This window comes from Trachypithecus francoisi, unplaced genomic scaffold, assembly GCF_009764315.1.
Source record: "Trachypithecus francoisi isolate TF-2019V2 unplaced genomic scaffold, Tfra_2.0 Lachesis_group3, whole genome shotgun sequence".
Lineage (NCBI taxonomy): Eukaryota > Metazoa > Chordata > Mammalia > Primates > Cercopithecidae > Trachypithecus > Trachypithecus francoisi.
This window is the reverse complement of record NW_022681468.1, coordinates 4,281,710-4,303,006: the sequence shown is the minus strand read 5'-3', so window position 1 is coordinate 4,303,006 and position 21,297 is coordinate 4,281,710. Positions and strand designations below refer to the sequence as shown.

The 21,297-nt window shown below is 45.4% G+C and overlaps 1 protein-coding gene and 1 pseudogene across 11 annotated transcripts in view; both read left to right on the top strand.

The window, feature by feature from the left end:
- The window catches only part of TECPR2 (tectonin beta-propeller repeat containing 2), a 140,330-nt gene that overhangs the window by 38,649 nt on the left and 80,384 nt on the right, over window positions 1-21,297 (top strand). For all 10 annotated transcript variants that reach the window (XR_004432249.1, XM_033191215.1, XM_033191209.1 and 7 more), the window contains 3 exons: window positions 7,117-7,245; window positions 8,268-8,399; window positions 13,977-14,134. Coding sequence is in view for 9 of the 10 variants with exons in the window: in XM_033191215.1 (XP_033047106.1) it covers window positions 7,117-7,245; window positions 8,268-8,399; window positions 13,977-14,134 (419 nt within the window). In the remaining variant the exon portion in view is untranslated. The remainder of the gene's footprint in view (window positions 1-7,116; window positions 7,246-8,267; window positions 8,400-13,976; window positions 14,135-21,297) is intronic.
- LOC117071344 lies at window positions 9,858-11,389 on the top strand (annotated as a pseudogene). The gene has a single exon (XR_004432250.1). The product of XR_004432250.1 is annotated as a 40S ribosomal protein SA-like (transcript).

Here is a 21,297-nt window from a genome sequence, read left to right as displayed (position 1 = left end):
ATGCTGCTGTACTCCAGCCTGGGCGACAGAGTGAGACTTGTCTCAAATAAATAAATAAATAAAAGGAACAAAATGATAGAAATAAGTCCCTCTTTATCGGTTAATTACCTTAAATGTAAATGGATTAAACTCTCCAATCAAAAGACAAAGATTGTCAAAATGGATTTTAAAACCAATCCAGACTGGGCATGGTGGCTCACATCTGTAATCCCAGCACTTTGGGAGGCCAAGGCAGGTGGATCACCTGAGGTGAGGAGTTTGAGACCAGCCTGGGTAACATGGTGAAACCCCTTCTCTACTAAAAATACAAAAATTAGCTGGGTGTGGTGGTGCATGCCTGTAATCCCAGCTACCCAGGAGGCTGAGGCAGGAGAATCGCTTGAACCTGGGAGACGGAGGTTGTAGTGAGCTGAGATAGAACCATTGCACTCCAGCCTGGGCAACAAGAGCAAAACTCCATCTGAAAAAAAAACAAAACAGAAAACAATCCTACTATATGCTACATATAAGAGACTCACAGCCAGGTGCGGTGGCTCACGCCTGTAATCCCAGCACTTTGGGAGGCTGAGACCAGCGGATCACAAGGTCAGGATATCGAGACCATCCTGGTTAACACAGTGGAACCTTGTCTCTACTAAAAAATACAAAAAAAATTAACCACGCTTGGTAGCAGGTGCCTGTAGTCAGTCCCAGCTACTCAGGAGGTTGAGGCGGGAGAATGGCGTGAACCCGGGAGGCGGAGCTTGCAGTGAGCCGAGATCGTGCCTATGCACTCCAGCCCGGGCGACAGAGCGAGACTCCATCTCAAAAAAAAAAAAAAAAAAAAAAAGAAAGACTCACTTTAGATCCAAATGTTGCTGGTGAAAGAATAGAAAAAGATATTCCATGCAAATAGTAATGAAAAGAGATCGAGGTGGCTATTCTACTGTCAGACAAAAAGAGTTACAGAATTGCGGGAAGAAATAGTTCTACAATAAAAGTTGGAAACTTTAATATCCCACTATCCATAATGGATAAAAAAATAAACTATACATGATAAATCAACTAGATATAACAGACATTTATAGGACACTCTACCCAATGACAATAGCATACATTGTCTCAAATGTACATGGGATGTTTTCCAGAATAGACCATGTTAAGCCACAGATTAAGTGTCAGTAGATTTTAAAAGATATACAAAGTATCTTCTTATTGCAACCACAACAGGATAAAGTTAGAAATCGGTAGCAAAAGGAAAATTGGAGAATCCACAAATTTGTGCAGATTAACCATATACTCTCAGTCAACCAATGGGTAAATAAAGAAATTACAAGGGAAATTTAAAAATACTTAAAGATGAATCACAACAAAAACACGCGTACCAAAATTTATGGGACAGTGAAAACAATGCTGAGGGGGAAATTTATAGCTTTAAATACATACATAAAAAATAAGAAAAATCTCAAATCAACAACCTCAACTTTACAATTTAAGGAACTAGAAAGGAAGAAAAACTAAACTCAAAACTAGCAGAAGGAAGGAAATAATAAGCTTAGAACAGACGTAAAGGAAATAGAGACTAGAAAACCATAGAGAAAATCAGTGAAACCAAAAGTTGAATTTTTGTAAAGTTCAACAAAATTGACAAACCTTTAGTCAGATTGATCAAGAAGAAATGAGAGAAGACACAAATGATTAAAACCAGAAACAAAGTAGACCCTTACTATTGATTCAGCAAACAAAAAGGATTATGACAGGATGGTGGATCTGTTGAATACCAACAAATTGGATAACCTAGATGAAATGGACAAACCCCTAGAAACACAAAACCTACTGAGACTAAACCATGAAAAAATAGAAAACCTGAGTAGATCTATAACTAGTTAGAGAATGGAATCAAAATCAGTTATCTCCTTGGAAAGAGAAGCCTTAGACACGATGGCTTCACCAGTGAATTTAACCAAGCATTTAAGGAACTAACACTATTTCTTCTCAAATTTTTCCAAACAATTGAAGAGGAGGGAGTACTTCTAAATTCACTCTATGAGGCTAGAATTCAGCTGATACCAAAACTAGAAAAGATACCACGAGAAAAGTACACATCAGTATCCCTCATGAGCACTGATGCAAAAATCTTCAAGAAAATGCTAGCAAATCAAATTCAGCAGCTTATTAAAAGGATTATACACCATGACCAAAGTGGGATATATTCCTGGAATGCAAAGACGGTTCAACATATGAAAGTCAGTTACCTAATACACTGTTTTAACAAAATGAGGGACAAAACCACATGGTCAACTCCACTGGTGCATAAAAAGCATTTGACAAAATTCAACACCCTTTTATGGTAAAAACACTCAACAAACTGGGATAGAAACTACCCCAACATAATAAAAGCTGTATATGAAAAACAGTGAACAATTATACTTAATGGTAAAAAGCGGAAAGCTTTTCCTCTGTCAGAAACAAGGCAAAACGCATGCTTTTGTCACTTCAGTTCAACACAGTGCTGGAAATTTTAGCCAGAGTCATTAGCCAAGAAAAAGAAATTAAGAGGCATCAAAATCAGGAAGGAAGAAGTAAAAGTATCTCTGTTTGCAGATGACATGATCTAGAAACCCTAAAGATTCCACAATCTTTGTATGCTGCTACTATGCCAGTTTCTTCTTTGTTTGAACTAATACATGAAACTGGCATAGTAGCAGCATACAAAGTCAATGCACAAAAATCAGTTGCATTTCTAAACAACAATGAATAATATGAAAAAGAAGTTAAGAGGAAAATTCCACTTAAAATGGCATTAAAAAGAATAAGGAGGTGAAAGACTCGTACAATGAAACATGAAACATTGCTGAAAGAAATTAAAGACATAAATAAATAGAAACATATTATATGTTGAGAGATTGGAAGACTTAACATTACGTGTTTGTTTTTTGGAGACAGGGTCTTGCTCTGTCACCTAGGCTGGAGTGCAGTGGCACAGTCACGGCTCACTGCAGCCTCAATCTCCTAGGCTCAAGTGATCCTCCCATCTCAAACTCCCAGGTACCTAGGACTACAGGCATGCACCACTCTGCCTGGCTTTTTAAAAATTTTTTGTTGGCCGGGCGCGGTGGCTCAAGCCTGTAATCCCAGCACTTTGGGAGGCCGAGACGGGTGGATCACGAGGTCAGGAGATCGAGACCATCCTGGCTAACACGGTGAAACCCCGTCTCTACTAAAAATACAAAAACTAGCTGGGCGAGGTGGCGGGCGCCTGTAGTCCCAGCTACTCGGGAGGCTGAGGCAGGAGAATGGCGTAAACCCGGAGGCGGAGCTTGCAGTGAGCTGAGATCCGGCCACTGCACTCCAGTCCGGGCGACAGAGCGAGACTCCGCCTCAAAAAAAAAAAAAAAAAAAAAAAAAAAAAAAAAAAAATTTTTTGTTGAGATGGGGTCTCACTATGTTGCTCAGGCTGGTCTTGAATACCTGGGCTCAAGTGATCCTCCTGCCTTGGCCTCCCAAAATTGTGGGATTACAGGCATGAGCCACCCCGCCTATCCTGACTTAATATTGTTAAGCTGTCCATACCACCCAAAGTGATTTATAAGTTAATTCAATACAATTTCTATAAAACTCCCAAGGACATTTTTTGACTTGGGAGTTTTAGAATACAAAAATTTATTCTAAAATTCATATGGGATCTCAGGAGACCCTGAAAAGCCCCAACAAAGCTGAAAAAGAACAAAGCTGGAGATCTCATACTTCCTGAACTTAAAACTTACTACAAAAATGCAGTCATTAAAACAGTATATTGGACTTGGCTGTGGTATGAAGAATTAAGAAGAAGAAAATAAAGAAGAAAACAGCATGATACATAAAAATAGACATAGAAACCAATGAAATCAATAGCCCAGAAATAAATCCTCTTTTATAGTCAAGTGAATTTTTTTTTTTTTTTTTGAGACGGACTCTTACTCTGTTGCCCAGACTACAGTGCAGTGGCATGATCTCTGCTCACTGCAAGCTCCACCTCCTGGGTTCAAATGATTCTCCTGCCTCAGCCTCCCGAGTAGCTGGGACTACAGGCATGCGCCATCACACCTGGCTAATTTGTATATTTTTAGTAGAGACAGGATTTCCTGTTAGCCAGGCTGGTCTTGAACTCCTGACCTCAAGTGATTGGCCTGCATCAGCCTCCCAAAGTGCCAGGATTACAGATGTGAGCCACCGTACCTGGCCCAGTCAAGTGATTTTTAATAAGGACATGAAGATTGTTCCACAGGGAAAGGATAGTCTTTTCAACAAATGGTATAGGGGAAACTGGATATTAACATGCAAAAGAATGAAGTTGGACCCTTATCTAATACCACATTCAAAAATTAACTCAAAATGGCCGGGCCTGGTGGCTCACACCTGTAATCCCAGCACTTGGGAGGCTGAGGCAGGTGGATCACTTGAGGCCAGGAGTTTGAGATCAGCCTGGCCAACATGGGGAAACTCTGTCTCTACTAAAAATACAAAAAATTAGTCAGATGTGGTGATGGGCGCCTGTAGTCTCAGCTACTCTGGAGGCTGAGGCATGAGAATCACTTGAACCCAGGAGCTGGAGGTTGCAGTGAGCCAAGATTGTGTCACTGTACTCCAGCCTGGGCAAGAGAGGGGGACCCTGTCTTAAAAAAAAAAAACTCAAAATGAATTAAAGACCTAAATGTAAGAACTAAAACTATGAAACTTTTAGAATAAAACATAGGACAAAATCTTCAAAACATTGGATTTGACAATGATTTATTGGATATAACATCAAGGCATAAGCAACATGGAAAAATAGACAAATTGTACTTCATGAAAATTTAAACATTTTTATGCATCAAAAACACTATCAACAGAGTAAAAAGACAGCCCACCGAATGGGAGGAAATATTTGGAAATCATGTATCTGTTAAGGGATTAATATTCAGGATATATAGGGAACTCTTAAAACTCAACAATGAGACCAGGCGCGGTGGCTCACACCTGTAATCCCAGCTACTTGGGAGGCTGAGGCACGAGAATCGCTTGAACCTGGCAGGTGGAGGTTGCAGTGAGCCAAGATTGCGCCATTGCACTCCAGCCTGGGCTACAGAGTGAGGTTCCATCTCAAAAACAGACAAAAAATTCAACAATGAAAAAACCCAATTCAAAAATGGGCAAAGGACTTGAATAGATGTTTCCGCAGAGAAGGTAAACAAATGGCCAATAAGCACATGAAGAATGAACATCACTAATTATCAGGGCAATGCATGTCAAAACTATACCCCACACCCATTAGAATGGCTACTGTCAAAAAAAATGGAAATAACAAGGGTTGGTAAGGATGGGAGAAATCAGAACCCTGGTGCATTGTTCGTAGGAATAGGAGATGATGCAGCCACTACTAGAAAACAGTATGGTGGTTGCTCAAAAAACTAAAAATAGAATTACCATATGATACCAAAATTCAGTCCTGGGTAGGGTGTGTACCCAAGATAATTGAAAGCAGTATCTCAAAGAGATGTTTGTACGCTCATATTCATAGAAGCCTTATTCACAGTTAAAATGGGGGAGCAACCCTTGTATGTCCATCAGCCGATGAATGGAGAAACAAAATGTAGTATGTACATGCAAGAGAATATGAGTAAGTCTTAAAAAGGAAGGAGTTTTGATATGTGCTATAACACGGATGAACCTTGAAGATACTGTATGAAGGAGATAAGCCAGTCAGAGTAAAGACAAATACTGTATGGTTCCATGTATATGAGGTATTTAGAGTAGTCAAAATCACGGTAAAAGGAATTTGAGGAGATTAAAAAAAAAAGGGGGGGGTAGTAAAAAATCATAAAGACAGAAAGTAGAGTGGTAGTTGCCAGGGGCTGGGGAGAGGGATGAATGGGGAATTATTGTTTAATAGGGTCGATTTCAGTTTTACAAGATTCAATAGTTCTGGAGATGGATGATGGTGATGATTGCAGAGCATTATGAATGTATTGAATACCACTGAAATGTATACTTTAAAAAGGGATCCTGGTAATTTTATGTTAGGTATTTTAACATTAAAAAATTGGGGGATAAGGGCTGGGTACAGTGGCCCACGCCTGTAATCCCAGCACTTTGGGAGGCTGAGGTGGGCAGATCACGAGGTCAGGAGATCGAGACCATCCTGGCTAACAAGGTGAAACCCCATCTCTACTAAAAATACGAAAAAAAAAAAATTAGCAGGACGTGGTGGTGGGTGCCTGTGGTCCCAGCTACTCAGGAGGCTGAGGCAGGAGAATCGCTTGAACCCAGGAGGTGGAGGTTGCAGTGAGCCAAGATCATGCCACTGTGCTCCAGCCTGGCAACAGAGTGAGATTCCATCTCAAAAATAAAAATAAAAATAGGGGTTGAGGGCAAGGTGCAGTGGCTCACATCTGTAATCCCAGCACTTTGGGAGGCCAAGGCAGGAGGATTCCTTGTGCCCAGGAGATCGAGACCAGCCTGGGCAATATAGTGAGACCTTGTCTCTACAAAAAAATTTAAAAATTAGCTGGGTGTGGGGCACACGTCTGTAGTCCCAGCTACTTGGGAGGCTGAGGCGGGAGGATCGCTTGAGCCTGGGAGGTCGAGGCTGCAGTGAACTGTGATTGCACCACTGCCGTCCTACCTAGGTATATTTGTTTTCTGGTTTTTTGTTGTTGTTGTTGTTTTGAGACAGAGTCTTGCTCTGTCGCCCAGGCTGGATGCAATGGCATGATCTCGGCTCACTGCAACCTTCGCCTCCTGGGTTCCAGTGATTCTCCCTGCCTCAGCCTCCTGAATAGCTGGGATTACAGGCATCTGCCACCACGCCCAGCTAATTTTTGTGTTTTTTGTAGGGACAGGGTTTCACCATGTTGGCCAGACGTCTCGAACTCCTGACTGCAGGTGATCTGCTTGCCTTGGCCTCCAAAGTGCTGGGATTACAGGTGTGATCCACCGTGCCCAGCCCTGTTTGTGTTTTTTTTTCAACAGATGTGATTTCTGACTTGCATATGTAATCAAGAATATGTATGGACTGTAGCCTGATGAAGTTTTTCACTCCATTGGTAATGTCCTCCTTGTTTTACATTTTCAAAGCCTGCGTAGTTACAGATTCATTTGTTTTCAATGTTTCTCCAGGGGAAGACGGAATCTATCACTGTGGTGAAGCTGCTGAGTTGCTTTGATGACCTGGTGGCAGCAGGCACAGCCTCTGGCAGGGTTGCAGTTTTTCAACTTGTGTCTTCATTGCCAGGAAGAAATAAACAGGTGAGTACTCATGATCTGAACACGTATTAACTTCTTGGTAAATTCCTCATGGATTTTTAAAATGAGAAATCCTCATCTGCTTAGAAAGTTTATGCTCAGAGAAAGCCGGGCACAGTGGCTCACACCTGTAATCCCGGTAATTTGGAAGGCCAAAGCGGGCTGATCATGAGGTCAAGAGATCAAGACCATCCTGGCTAACATGGTGAAACCTCGTCTCTACTAAAAATACAAAACTTGGCCAGGCGCAGTGGCTCACGCCTGTAATCCCAGCACTTTGGGAGGCTGAGGCGGGCGGATCACAAGGTCAGGAGATTGAGACCATCCTGGCTAACACGGTGAAACCCCATCTCTACTAAAAAATACAAAAAATTAGCCAGGTGTGGTGGCGGGCGCCTGTAGTTCCAGCTACTCAGGAGGCTAAGACAGGAGAATGGCGTGAACCTAGGAGATGGAGCTTGCAGTGAGCTGAGATCGCGCCACTGCACTCCAGCCTGGGCAACAGAACAAAACTGCGTCTCAAAAAAGAAAAAAAATACAAAAATTAACTTGGCATAGTGGTGTGTGCCTGTAGTCCCAGCTGCTCAGGAGGCTGAGGCAGGAGAATTACTTGAACCCGGGAGGCAGAGGTCGCAGTGAGCCGAGATTGCAACACACTACTGCACTCCACCCTGATGGAGTGAGACTCCGTCTCAAAAAAAAAAAAAAAAAAAAAAATTATGCTCAGAGAAGCTTAACACTGTGCTGTTTATAATGGGAGAACATTTCTGTGCCGAGTTGAACACTTGGCATAAGGTACAGGTGGGTCATTTCATTTTTGCTTAATATCCTCAAGGTGTGCCCTCTGTGGGTTTTGAAGGTGACTAGAGGGATGGAACCTTGTGCAGGGTTCTGCGTGGAAAAGGAGATTGGGAAAACCAGCTCTTCCGTAACTAGGAGCGATTGTATACCTTTTCCGTGTAGCCCCAGCTCACAGCATTTATCCTTTTCTTTTTTGTGTGTATATTTTTATCCCCTGTTCATAGCTTCGGAGATTTGATGTCACTGGTATTCACAAAACCAGCATTACAGCTCTGGCTTGGAGCCCCAATGGAATGAAACTGTTCTCTGGAGACGACAAAGGCAAAATTGTTTATTCCTCTCTGGATCTAGACCAGGTAAAATTATTTTCAGAAATACTGTTGGCTCTTGCCTTCTTACATTTGGAAAAACTATATTTATAATTGTATTTTTATTCAGTTTGTATTCTTGATCATTGTCCCTTTATAATCTCAATTGTTATTTGTAACATTTACTTTTATAGACTTATGTTTTATAAGCTTCCGCTTCTAAGACTAAGGAGTTGGCCTACTGGAACATTCACTTTTTTCATTCCACTGTTGTGTATTACTTCTACTTGGAAAAGAAGCTATTATCATTCCTACTTCCTGAAAGGTTAGTAGGAGTGATGCCAAGCACTTCCGAATCCTAACTGTGGACAAGTCAGTGATTTCAATGGATGGAGGACTCTCTGCCAGCTGCCTGGCCTTGTGAGATGACCTCATGTGACAGGAAGTGGCAGAGGAGAAGGTTATGTGGCAGTATGGTGAAGATGAAGAAGCTGGAGCTCCAAGAGATCCAGGAACTAGCCCAGGATTGCAGGCTTGCACCTCACAGGGCTTGCTTTCAAACCGAGGTTCTGCTTCGATGCCCGTGCCTTTTCCACTGCATGTGTGGCTTTATGATCTGCTGGGTTTTGTTTTGTCATGTGTCTGCAACCAAATGGAACTCCTTGGTGGCACAGTCCTTTCTTTTTCTTCTTTGTAACCTTCATTCCTAGAGCACTGTCAGAATTCAGCAATTTTTTTTTTTTTTCTTGAGACGGAGTCTCGCTCTTGTCACCCAGGCTGGAGTGCAGTGGCGCGATCTCGGCTCGTTACAACCTCTGCCTCCCGGGTTCAAGCAATTCTCCTGCCTCAGCCTCCTGAGTAGCTGGGATTACAGGGACCTGCCATCATGCCTGACTAATTTTTCTATTTATGTAGAGATGGGGTTTCACTATGTTGGTCAGGCTGGTCTTTAACTCCTGACCTCAGGTGATCTGCCCACCTTGGCCTCCCAAAGTGCTGAGATTACAGCCGTGAGCCACCATGCCCGGCCAAGAATTCAGCAATTATTAGCTGCATGACTTTCAGTCCCTCTGATCCAAGACTGACCTATTACAAATATTCTCTAGTAGTAGTTTTCAAGCTTTGTAGTCATAGGATCCCTTTACACTCTTAGAAAGAGGACCCCAAAGCATTTTTGTTTATATAGGTTATCTCTACCAAGTACACTGTGTTAGAAGTTAAAACTGATAAATTTTAAAATGTATATTTTTTTTGAGATGGAGTCTCGCTCTGTTGCCCAGGCTGGAGTGCAGTGGCACAATCTCAGCTCACTGCAACCTCTGCCTCCCGGGTTCAAGCGATTCTCATGCCTCAGCCCCCTGAGTAGCTGGGACTACAGGCAACTGCCACCTCGCCCATCTAATTTTTTGTATTTTTTGTAGAGACGGTGCTTCACCGGATGGTCTCGATCTCCTGACCTTGTGATCCTCCTACCTCAGCCTCCCAAAGTGCTGGGATTACAGGCGTGAGCCACTGCACCTGGCTGACATTTAAAAATATTTTTACTTTGAAATAATAAATCCATAATATCTGAACATAAGTGACATATTTTGTGAAAATATCTCTATATCTCTGTTTTCAAAACAGGTGACAAGAGTGAGTGGCATTGAGTTATATTTTTACAAATCTTTATTATCTGGCTTAATAGAAGATGACTGGATTCTGCATTCAATCTGTTGCCATACATTGTTTTGATTGAAGTATATAAAGAAAAACTGGCCTTACACAGACATGTAGTTGGAAATGGGAGGAGTATTTTGATAGCCTTTTCAGATAATTGTGGACATTCTTTAATAATATCCTCATATTGACAAATGGCAGTTGCTTTAAAGTTTACAGTGACAAATGACAAATGGTAGTTTCTTTAAAGGTTAGTAAAAATGTGGAATCTGAAACCATGTGGATGAATGTTTCCTACTCTGTTACATTAAAATCTACTTTACACTTTCCGCGCTACCTACAAAGGGGTCCATACGGCTTTGTTCTGGATTCCCGTCGTAACTTAAAGGGAAACTTTTCACAGTGTCCGGAGCCCTTGATGTCCTGCAAATGAAGGAGGAAGATGTCCTTAAGTTCCTTGCAGCAGGAACCCACTTAGGTGGCACCAATCTTGACTTCCAGATGGAACAGTACATCTACAAAAGGAAAAGTGATGGCATCTACATCCTAAATCTGAAGAGGACCTGGGAGAAGCTTCTGCTGGCGGCCCGTGCCATTGTTGCCATTGAAAACCCTGCTGATGTCAGTGCCATATCCTCCAGGAATACTGGCCAGAGGGCCATGCTGAAGTTTGCTGCTGCCACTGGAGCCACTCCAATTGTTGGCCGCTTCACTCCTGGGACCTTCACTAACCAGATCCAGGCAGCCTTCCGGGAGCCACAGCTTCTGGTGGTTACTGACCCCAGGGCTGACCACCAGCCTCTTACGGAGGCATCTTATGTTAACCTACCTGCCATTGCTCGTAACACAGATTCTCTTCTGTGCTATGGGGACATTGCCATCCCATGCAACAACAAGGGAGCTCACTCAGTGGGTTTGATGTGGTGGATGCTGGCTCGGGAAGTTCTGCGCATGCGTGACACCATTTCCCGTGAACACCCGTGGGAGGTCATGCCTGATCTCTCCTTCTACAGAGATCCTGAGGAGATTGAAAAGAAGAGCTGGCTGCTGCTGAAAAGGCAGTGACCAAGGAGGAATTTCAGGGTGAATGGACTGCTCCAGCTCCCGAGTTCACTGCTACTCAGCCTGAGGTTGCAGACCGGTCTGGCAGCGTGCAGGTGCCCTCTGTGCCTGTTCAGCAGTTCCCTACTGAAGACTGGAGGGCTCAGCCTGCCACGGAAGACTGGTCTGCAGCTCCCACTGCTCAGGCCACTGAATGGGTAGGAGCAACCACTGAATGGTCTTAAGCTGTTCTTGCACAGGCTCTTAAGCAACATGGAAAAATGGTTGATGGAAAATAAACATCAGTTTCTAAAAATAAAAAAATAAAAAAATCTACTTTACACATGTTGGATTTTGTAACATTATGTATTGGTCACTTAGAAAATACTATTCACAGAGTGGTGTAGATCTTCCAAATGTTGACACTTTTTTTTTTTTTGAGACATGGTCTTACTCCTCTCACCCAGGCTGGTGTGCAGTAGTGCAATCATGGCTCACTGGAGCGTCGACTTCCCAGGTTCAGGTGATTCTCCCACCTTGGCCTCCCGAATAGCTGGGACTACAGGTGCACGCCACCATGCCCGGCTGATTTTTTGTATTTTTATAGAGACAGGGCTTTGCCATGTTGCACAGGCTGGTCTTGAACATCTAGGCTCAAGCAGTCTGCCCACCGCAGCCTTCCAAAGTTCTGGGATTACAGGTGTGAGCCACCGTGCCAGCTGGTACATTTTCTAATACAATATCAAAAAAAAAAATACCTTCGTTAACATCAACATCATTGTAATCAGGAAAGTCTAGCTATAAGGGATCGTCAAGTTCACAGGGACAGGTGCAAGTTTTCGTATTGCTAATCTTCACATGAGAGCAACAAAGACCATTACTTGTTTTCCTTGAAGTGACAGGCTTTTGTTTTTTGAGAAAATGTCTGCTAAATACCCAGATTTGAATAATTACAGCATTTCAAATAAAAATGGTGTTTTGTGAAGAAAGCAGCTGGCTCAGCTCATAGCTGCAACAGTTGTACAAGTGCTTTTCCTTGAGAGAACCACTGAGTGTGTTTCAGTGTGCAGCAGAAGGGAGAATAGAAAACTACCTATCCTCTGGCCAGGCATGGTGTCTCACACCTGTACTTCCAGCACTTTGGGAGGCCAAGGCAGAATGATCACTTGAGCCTAGGAGTTTGAGACCAGTCTGGGCAACATGGCAAAACCCCATTTCTACCAAAAAACATATAAAAATTAGCCAGGCATGGTGGCACACACCTGTAATCCCAGCTACTCTGGAGGCTGAGGTTGGAGGATCACTTGAGCCTTGGAGGTGGATATTGCAGTGAGCTGAGATTGCACCACTGCACTCCAGCCTAGGCCAAGAGCCAGAACCTGTCTAAAAAAAAAGTTTGCAACATTTTCATGTAATGGAAATTTCTTTATCTTGATTTTGGTGTTGGTTACATGAAAAATTCATAGAATTGCATACCTAAAAAAGGACGAAATTTACTGTAAGTTTTACCAACAAATCTGATCACTGCCCCCTGCTTCCCTCACAAAATGTCAGTGATGTCACAGCAGTATTTCTGAAATAATTGATGAAACTTTTCAAATAGACTGGATTTCATATATATACTATATATATATATATATATATGTATTTCATATATGTATATTTTTTGAGACGGAGTCTCGCTCTGTTGCCCAGGCTGGAGTGCAGTGGCGTGATCTCGGCTCACTGCAACCCTTGCCTCTGGGTTCAAATGATTCTCCTGCCTCAGCCTCCCAAGTAGCTGGGATTACAGGCATGTGCCACCTTGCCCAGCTAAATTTTGTAATTTTAGTAGAGACGAGGTTTCATGATGTTGGCCAGGCTGGTCTCGAACTCCTGACCTCAAATGATCCACCCACCTCAGCCTCCCAAAATATAGGGATTACAAGTGTGAGCCACTGCACCCGGCCGGATGACACTTTTCTATACGAGTAACTTATAGAATCAGATTTTTAATACAATGAAATATGCTCTGTGTTAGCAGTCAGATACCTTCTAGAATTTTACTTTGTGTTTATATATAAAATATGTTTTTTGTTTTTGTTTGTTTGTTTTTATAAAGACAGAGTCTCACTCTGTTACCTGGGCTAGAGTGCGGTGGTATGATCACAGCTCACTGTAATCTGAACTCCTGGGCTCAAATGATCCTTCTGTCTCAGCCTCCCAAGTAGCGGGGATCACAGACACATGCCAATACACGTGGCTAATAAAATGTTTTTTTTTTTTTTTTTGTAGAGACAGGATCTCACAATGTTGCCCAGGCTGGTCTTGTAAAATATCATTTTATGTTAATAGCATTTTATATATTTAATATCATTTAATTTCTTCTGACCTCCTGTTTTCTATGACCCTTTCGGTTGGCAAGTATATAATGTCCTCAAAACTGCTTTGAGCACTTTGTGAGGGGAGACTGTAATATGAACTTACAGAGCTGATTATTGTCACAATAATTTTATAGAAGGTTCCATTCCATTGTTTTATAATAGAAGAAGCAATACACACAGTGCAACAGATTTCTGTTGAGATCTTTATGGATGCTTCTTTGAACTCTCTACATGTTGACTGCGTCATCCCTGAGCCTGCTGTGGTGCACAGTAAAGAATGTATCTACTGAGGACATGTTTTTAAAAATTATGCAGATTTTTAAATGTTTCTTGTCAAACTGGATGTAGCATGAGGGAGATGTTAGTATGGACTCTTTTCCCTTCCATCAGATAATCTCTCTGTGGTGGGTTGAGAGTGAATCTGCAGAGAGTGAAAGCATACATTAGGTAGGGTGCAAGCTGACCTAAGCACAGCTCGCGGGAAGGACCCTGACTTGTCCTAAGGGAGGTCCATTCTTTAGCCTGGCGCTGATGTGAGGCGTAACCGGACTTTCTCTGCCAGGGGCTCTGTAACTCCCAGCTGGTGTTGGAGGAGCCGTCTTCCATTGTGCAGCTGGATTATAGCCAGAAAGTGCTGCTGGTCTCTACTCTGCAAAGAAGTCTGCTCTTTTACACTGAAGAAAAGTCTGTAAGGCAAATTGGAACACAGCCAAGGAAAAGGTAAGTTCCATAAGTTTTCTTGTTTGGCCTAAACGCTGGGCCTTGTTGTAGAGGGTGCTTTAGGGTTTCCTAGGTCTCCTCTTTGGCGGACGCAAGCCCACAGCGGCTCTAAGCCTGGAGTTCCTGGTGGCGCCCTGTGCCTGCTTAGGATTTCTCCTCCCAGAGGCAGACAAGAAGAGTGGGTTCCTCTTGTTGCAGAGCTGTAGGTGCCTGCACGCACAGCCACTCTGCCTCTCAAAGTGCCACGGTCAGCCCGGAGAAGCCTCAGGGGTGGCCTGGTCCATCCGTTCCTTGTGTAGGCACCTCCTCCACACAGCCCTGGTGAGGGGTCAGGGTTGTGGGGCTCACTCATTTTCAGCACGTGTTTACCATGCACCCCTGTGCACTGTGGCAGCCTCAGCAGTGACATGGTAAACACGGCAGATCTGAGCCTTCCGTTGTGGAAATGGAAATGCAGATAAAACACTTGTTGACCCTTGCGGCACCTGCTATGGACCAAAATACACAGGATGCTGTGTGAGTGTAGACACACTTGTCCAGCTGAAGGGTCAGGGAAGACATCCTGAAGGCGTGGGTTCCAGGTTCCAGGTTCTAGCTGGGATTACAGGCATGTGCCACCACGCCTGGCTAATTTTGTATTTTTAGTAGAGATGGGGTTTCACCATGTTGGTCAGGCTGGTCTCAAACTCCCGACCTCAGGTGATCCACCTGCCTCAGCCTCCCAAAGTGCTGGGATTACAGATGTGAGTCACCAGGCCCAGCCTGCTGAACACCTTCTTTTTTTTTTTTTTTTTTTTTTTTTGAGACGGAGTCTCGCTCTGTCACCCAGGCTGGAGTGCAGTGTCCGGATCTCAGCTCACTGCAAGCTCTGCCTCCCGGGTTCACGCCATTCTCCTGCCTCAGCCTCCCGAGCAGCTGGGACTACAGGCGCCCGCCACCTCGCCCAGCTAGTTTTTTGTATTTTTTAGTAGAGACAGAGTTTCACCGTGTCAGCCAGGATGGTCTCGATCTCCTGACCTCGTGATCCGCCCGTCTCGGCCTCCCAAAGTGCTGGGATTACAGGCTTGAGCCACCGCGCCCGGCCTTGAACACCTTCTTAATTCCATCAACAATCTGGCCTTTTTATATCTGCAGTCTCCCTATTGGTCCCTGGAGAACTCAGTGGAATTTATGGTCCTGCAGATCTTAGTTCTTCTGTTCCCTCTGCCAGTATCCTACTCCTCTGGTATTTTATCCTGGTTCATCTGTCAATGTCTTACTGCACTGTGTCTTGGAAGGAAGGCAGGGTATAAAGACAGGCATTGAAAACCAATTACCTTGTGGGTCCTATTCCCACCAATCTCTCTTAAAACCTGACCCTCAGCCGGGTGCAGTGGCTCACGCCTGTAATCCTAGCACTTTGGGAGGCCAAGGTGGGCGGATCACTTGAGGTCAGGAGTTCAAGAACAGCCTGGCCAACATGGTGAAACCTCCTCTCTACTAAAAACACGAAAGTTAGCCGGGCATTGTGGCGGGCGCCTGTAATCCCAGCTACTCAGGAGGCTGAGGCAGGAGAATCACTTGAACCCGGGAGACGAAGGTTGCAGTGAGCTAAGACCGCACCACTGTACTCCAGCCTGGGTGACAGCGAGACTCCATCTCAAAAAAATCAAAAACAAAAAACAAACCTGGCCCTTAAACCTCTTGTGTGGAGACCCAAGCAGTTTCTGTAAACCTCTCCTAGTGCGTCTGTGCAGTGCAGTCTTTAGGGAACATTGATTGAAAGCATGCTCTGCACCAGGAACTGGTTTAGGATGCAGAAACAAATAAATGTGTCCCCTTCTCAGAAGGAGAGAGATTTTATTGAGCCTTGAAGAAATGGGGGCTAACAGAATAAAAGGAAATGTTCTTAGCATCTGTGTTTTAAAGACTTGCTTTCTGCTGTAGACTTGTATGTGTCTCTGCCTGGAAGCAGTGCTCCCCTCACAACTGTTTAGCTGGGCATGTACACGTGGAGGTGTGGCAGCAAGTAAGGAGGCATCCAAGGAGACAAGGCCTCTGCCCTCAAACACAATGGGAGAGACTGTCGGTCAGCAGGAGGAGAGTAGAGGCTATCAATGCTGTAAAGGAGCAGGCAGGGTGAAGCATTAGGGAGCGCTAGGCATGGGGCAGGATGTTGCATTTGGATAGAATGGTCAGGAAAGGCCTCTACAAGGGCAGTGATCTTTGAGCTGAAGCCTGGGAAGAGCTGCTAGGACAGCGTTCCAGGCTCAGGGAACAGCATATGCCAAGACCTCAGTTGGGCCAGGGTTTAGATGTTCAAGAAGCCAGAAGTGACTAGGACACTGGCTATGGCAGGAGTCCAGGGGAGCTGCGGGGAGGCTGCCGTGGGAGTCCAGGGGAGCCGCAGGTTGGCCGGCACGGGAGTCCAGGGGAGCCATGGAGAGGCTGCTGCAGGAGTCCAGGGGAGCCACGGGGAGGCTGCTGCGGGAGTCCAGGGAAACCACTGACTGAGATGGAGACTAGGGAAGGCTGGGCCGGAGGTCAGGACATCAGGACCTCTGCTGTGGACATAGGGGGTTTGACGGATCTGTCACGTTGCCATGTGGGAGTTGCAGAAGAGAGTTCTGTGGACCAGTCTGGAGCCCAGGGAAGAAGTCTTGACCAGAGGGGAAAATGAGGTCACCAGATACAGGTGACATTGACACCTGACATTGGATGAATCCACACAGGGAGTATCTATTCATTCGGTGCTCTGCCCTACTCCAGGTACTCCTCATCTGGGGATATCTGTGAACAAGGCAGAACAGATCTGTAATCTCAGGGAGCTTTGTGCAGAGTGGTGAACAGATAAACATGTCAGAGGGTGCAGAGCCAGAGAGGGAGGCGCAGGAGACACAGGTGTCTCTTTAAAAGGATGACAGGGAAGGCTTCTCTGAGGAGGTAGCCTGGGCTGATTCCTGAACCAAGGAGGCAACTAGTGCGAGAAGACCTTAGAGAGAGTCCCTGGAGGCAGAGGGCCCCCTGCACACCGAGGATCTGAGCAGCCAGGCCAGCTGTGTGGAGCAGGGTGCGGGAAGCCCTCTCCCGTCGTCTTTGTGGGCCCTGCCCATGGGGCTCTTTCAGTCCAGTGCTGTGGCCAGTCACAGAGGACTGTGGCCAAGCCAGGGAGGTCACTCTGGCTGCTGCTTGGAATATATTGGAGGGGGCAGGTGTGGCAGCTCAGCAGGGCCAGCGAGGGTTCTGGGTGATCCAGGTGGGAGATGACAGGATGGGGCGGGGTCAGTGGTGGGACTGCTTCCAAGGCAGAGCTGGCACATTTGCTGCCATGTTGGTTCTGGGCTGTGAGAGGGATGAGTTGGAGATGATTCCTAGGTCTGTGGTCTGTGCAGCTGGGTGAGTGGACATGCTGTGGATTGATGCAGAGACTCCTGGAGGCACGGGGAGAAGGAGGAGATGAAACAGCCTGCTGTGGCCCTGCCCTGTCCTCTCCCCACAGTAGAGAACTGGCGTGGGAGGTGGGTGGCAGGTGTGCCTCTCAGGGAGCTGTGCACCGGCAGCCGCTGGCATGCAGACAGGAGCTCGCCTAGGGAGATTTGGGGAGGCCTTGTGTTCTGAAGAGGAAATGGCATCAGGAGAGAACAGGAGTTGGGGGGTCAGAGGAGTCAGAGGCCACTTGGAGGGACATAGCAGCTGCTGCGAGACCAGGGGCTGAGACAGCTGTGACGGGCCTGAGTCTGTAGCGCGGAGGCTATGCACAGCTCTCCTCATCAGCAGGGCCAAGGGATTGGAAGGGCTAAAAGAGGAGTGGACAGCGAGTATGGAGAGCTTTTGGGAGGAGTGTTTTTGCAGAAGAGAAGAAAGAAAGAAAAATAAGTGGTGCCCAGGGGGACCGTGTGGCCTGCTGGGAATTTTGGGAGAGGGGCCATGTGGCAGCACATTGGTGTGTGATGTGGGTGCCTGTGGAGGGAACACAGTGCTGGTGAAGACAGAGTGCAGGCGGTGGCCTCAGTTGGCCCGCTTATGGGCAGCAGTGTAGGGTTGACCGGAAACCGGGCCAGAGATGCTCTTCCAGAGGAAGGGCAGGGCACTGAGTCCGGGGCAGGTGCAGGCAGGGCAGGGGACTCGGGGGTAGAAGATGAGGGGTCCTCTTCTCTTCGAGTCTGTGGACCTCTTCAGACTGGACGATGTGTGTGTTACATCCAGAAAACCTCAGAGACCCCAGCCACCCGCAGCCGTGGGTTTGCTATCCTGTGTATGTTGCATTGCTTCACGTGTCAGAGCCCTCTGCAGACCTGTTACTGTGTCTCCTGTGAGTCTGGTGCTCAGGGAAGCCCTCCCTGGCAGTAGCACTTTGCCCTGGGGAGGGAGGAGGAGATGAAGCAATCTGTAGGTGTGGCGCCCGCGTCTGGGTAAGAGCCAGCAGCCGGTTCTGGAACCCCGCCACCAGCACATCTGTTTGGTTGGCTGGTGGGTGTTTAGCTGTTGAGATCTCTGGCAGGGCTTCTGTCGATCCTTCTTCTCTCCCAGCTTAGACTTTCAGGCTCCCATTTTGGGTGCTGTCAGCTTTCAGCATATCAAGTCTGTGGCACCATACATCACGCACAAAATCAAAAAACACAATTATTTTATAGCTAGAATTTGTTAGCCAGAAAACACTCCTTATATATTAACGTGGTCTATAAAGGGAATTTATTTGTTTAGGTAATCAGTGAGTTTTTGGAAATCATCTCTACAGAAATTAAGAAATTTTGTTAATTTCTTTATGATTTTAGAATCCTGCAATACTTAGACCTTAGAAGTTGGAATTTTGGTGTCAAATTCAGAAAGCACCAGCAAGTACTGCAGAATCGCACCGCAAGTGGATGGTGGCTGAGTCGGGGGCTTCGGACAGTTTCTGTAGCTGGTTCTTCAGAACTTCACTACCTTTGACCAACCCACTCATCAGACATTTCCGTTCTCTTTTCTTTAGAGACAGGGTCTTGCTCTGTTACCAAGGCTGGAGTGCAGTGGTGTGGTCACAGCTCACTGCAGCCTTGAACACCTGGGTTCAGGCGATCCTCCTCCCTCAGCCTCCTGAGTAACTAGGACTACAAGGACGCACCACCATGCCTGTCTAAATTTTTTAATTTGTAGAGATGGAGTCTCTCTGTGTCACCCAGGCTGCTGTCAAACTCCTGGGCTCAAGCAGTCCTCCCTCCTTGGCCTCCAAACGTGCTGGGATTACAGGTGTGAGCCACCATGCCATTCAGCCAGTCAGCAGTTTTCGAGGCAGCCACTCCCAGGACCGTGCTCAGCAGGGCTGCTTTCCCCTTCCTCCAGGGGAAGAGTCCACCTGGTGTTCAGGACCTCACCTTCTCATGCCCACTCAGATGCACCACCTTGATCTAGCTCTTTGAGCAGCTCTTTGAGCCTCAGATGTGGCGCTTCCAGATGCTGCTGTAATTGTTTGCACAGGTCAGCACGGTGTTATGAGACAGGCTGAGGACCTCATCTTATTTATTTTTTATTTTACCCAGAGCATCAAACACCGTGTCTTACAGAATGTAGGAATCACTAAATGTTTGTTAACATGAGTGCTTTAGTTACATAAGATGAACCAGTCAAAATGGAAATGACAAGAGATTTTTCAGGGGTCCTACAAATAGAAGGAAACATTTAAAAATTGGATCGCCAAGAGAAATTGATTGACAGGAAAGGAAAGGCAGGAGGAAGAGGTTATGGGCTCCCTTGCTGGAGTTCCTCTGGGTCACTCTCTTTAGAGGACCTCTCCAAAACAAACCCACCAAAGGCAGTAATCAGATACGGTGCTGTTTATAGAATTGTCCATGAAAGATCCACAGCGTCAAAACACCCTTGGTTCGTCCTGACGATCATTGTTTCAAAGCTGAATTTGATATATGATATCCTCCTTGGACCCTATCCAAAGGGATTTAGTTACTGAGGTGCCAGAAGGACCTAGCGAGATTCTGGTGTGCAACGTATAACAGAACCAGTGTTTTTCCCTCACCAATGTTGTTGAAGGAAATGATGTTTATCTGAGGACCTACCTGCTCTATGTCATTTCACTTAACAGTTGTAGTTTCCAAGAAGCTGTGGGCGCTGAGTAGGACGTACTGTACCATACAGCAGTAGAAACGAATTAGCACGACAGCTGTTTATCAACAAGGATAAATCTGAGAAACATAGTGTTAAGTGAAAAAAAGCAAGTTGCGAAAGTGTACAATTAGCATCATACATTTTAATAAAAATGAAAGATAAACAATACTAAATTATGTTGTCTTTAGAGATACATAGGTATGTGATTAAAACAAAAAAAAAGTGAGGAAATGATAAAGGCAAAATGCAATCCAGTGGTTCCATCTGGGGCACAAGGGGGCAGGAAGTGGTAGGAACACAAGAGACCATCGGTTGGATGACTGATGATTTCTTTCCTCAGTTTGGGGATGGGTTCCCAGGCGTACCTTTCCTTGCTAGGCTTTATAACTGCATGGATATATGTACATATACACAGTTGTGCGCTGCATAACAACATTTCAGTCATTGATGGACTGCATGTATGACAATGGTCGCAGAAGATTATAATGGAGCTGAAAAAATTCCTATCAGCTGGTGTCTTAGCGCCACACATTACGTTTTCTATGTTTAGGTGTACAAACACTCGTCATTATGTTACAGGTGCCTACAGTGTTAAGTGTAGTTACATGGAGTACGGGTTTGGAGTCCAGGGGCAATAGGCTAGACTAAGCTTGTCCAACCCATGGCCCAACACAAATTTGTAAACTTTCTTGAAACATGAGATTTTGGCTGGGCGTGATGTCTCACGCCTGTAATCCCAGCACTTTGGGAGGCCGAGGTGGGTGGATCACAAGGTCAGGAGATCGAGACCATCCTGGCTAACACGGTGAAACCCCGTCTCTACTAAAAATACAAAAAATTAGCCAGCCGTGGTGGCGGATGCCTGTAGTCCCAGCTACTCAGGAGGCTGAGGCAGGAGAATGGCGTGAACCCAGGAGGCGGAGCTTGCAGTGAGCCGAGATGGAGCCACTGCACTCCAGCCTGGGCAACATAGCGAGACTCCATCTCAAAAAAAAAAAAAAAAATGAAATTTTTTTGGCCAGGTGTGGTGTCTCATGCCTGTAATCCCAGCACTTTGGGAGGCCAAAGCAGGTGGATCACTTGAG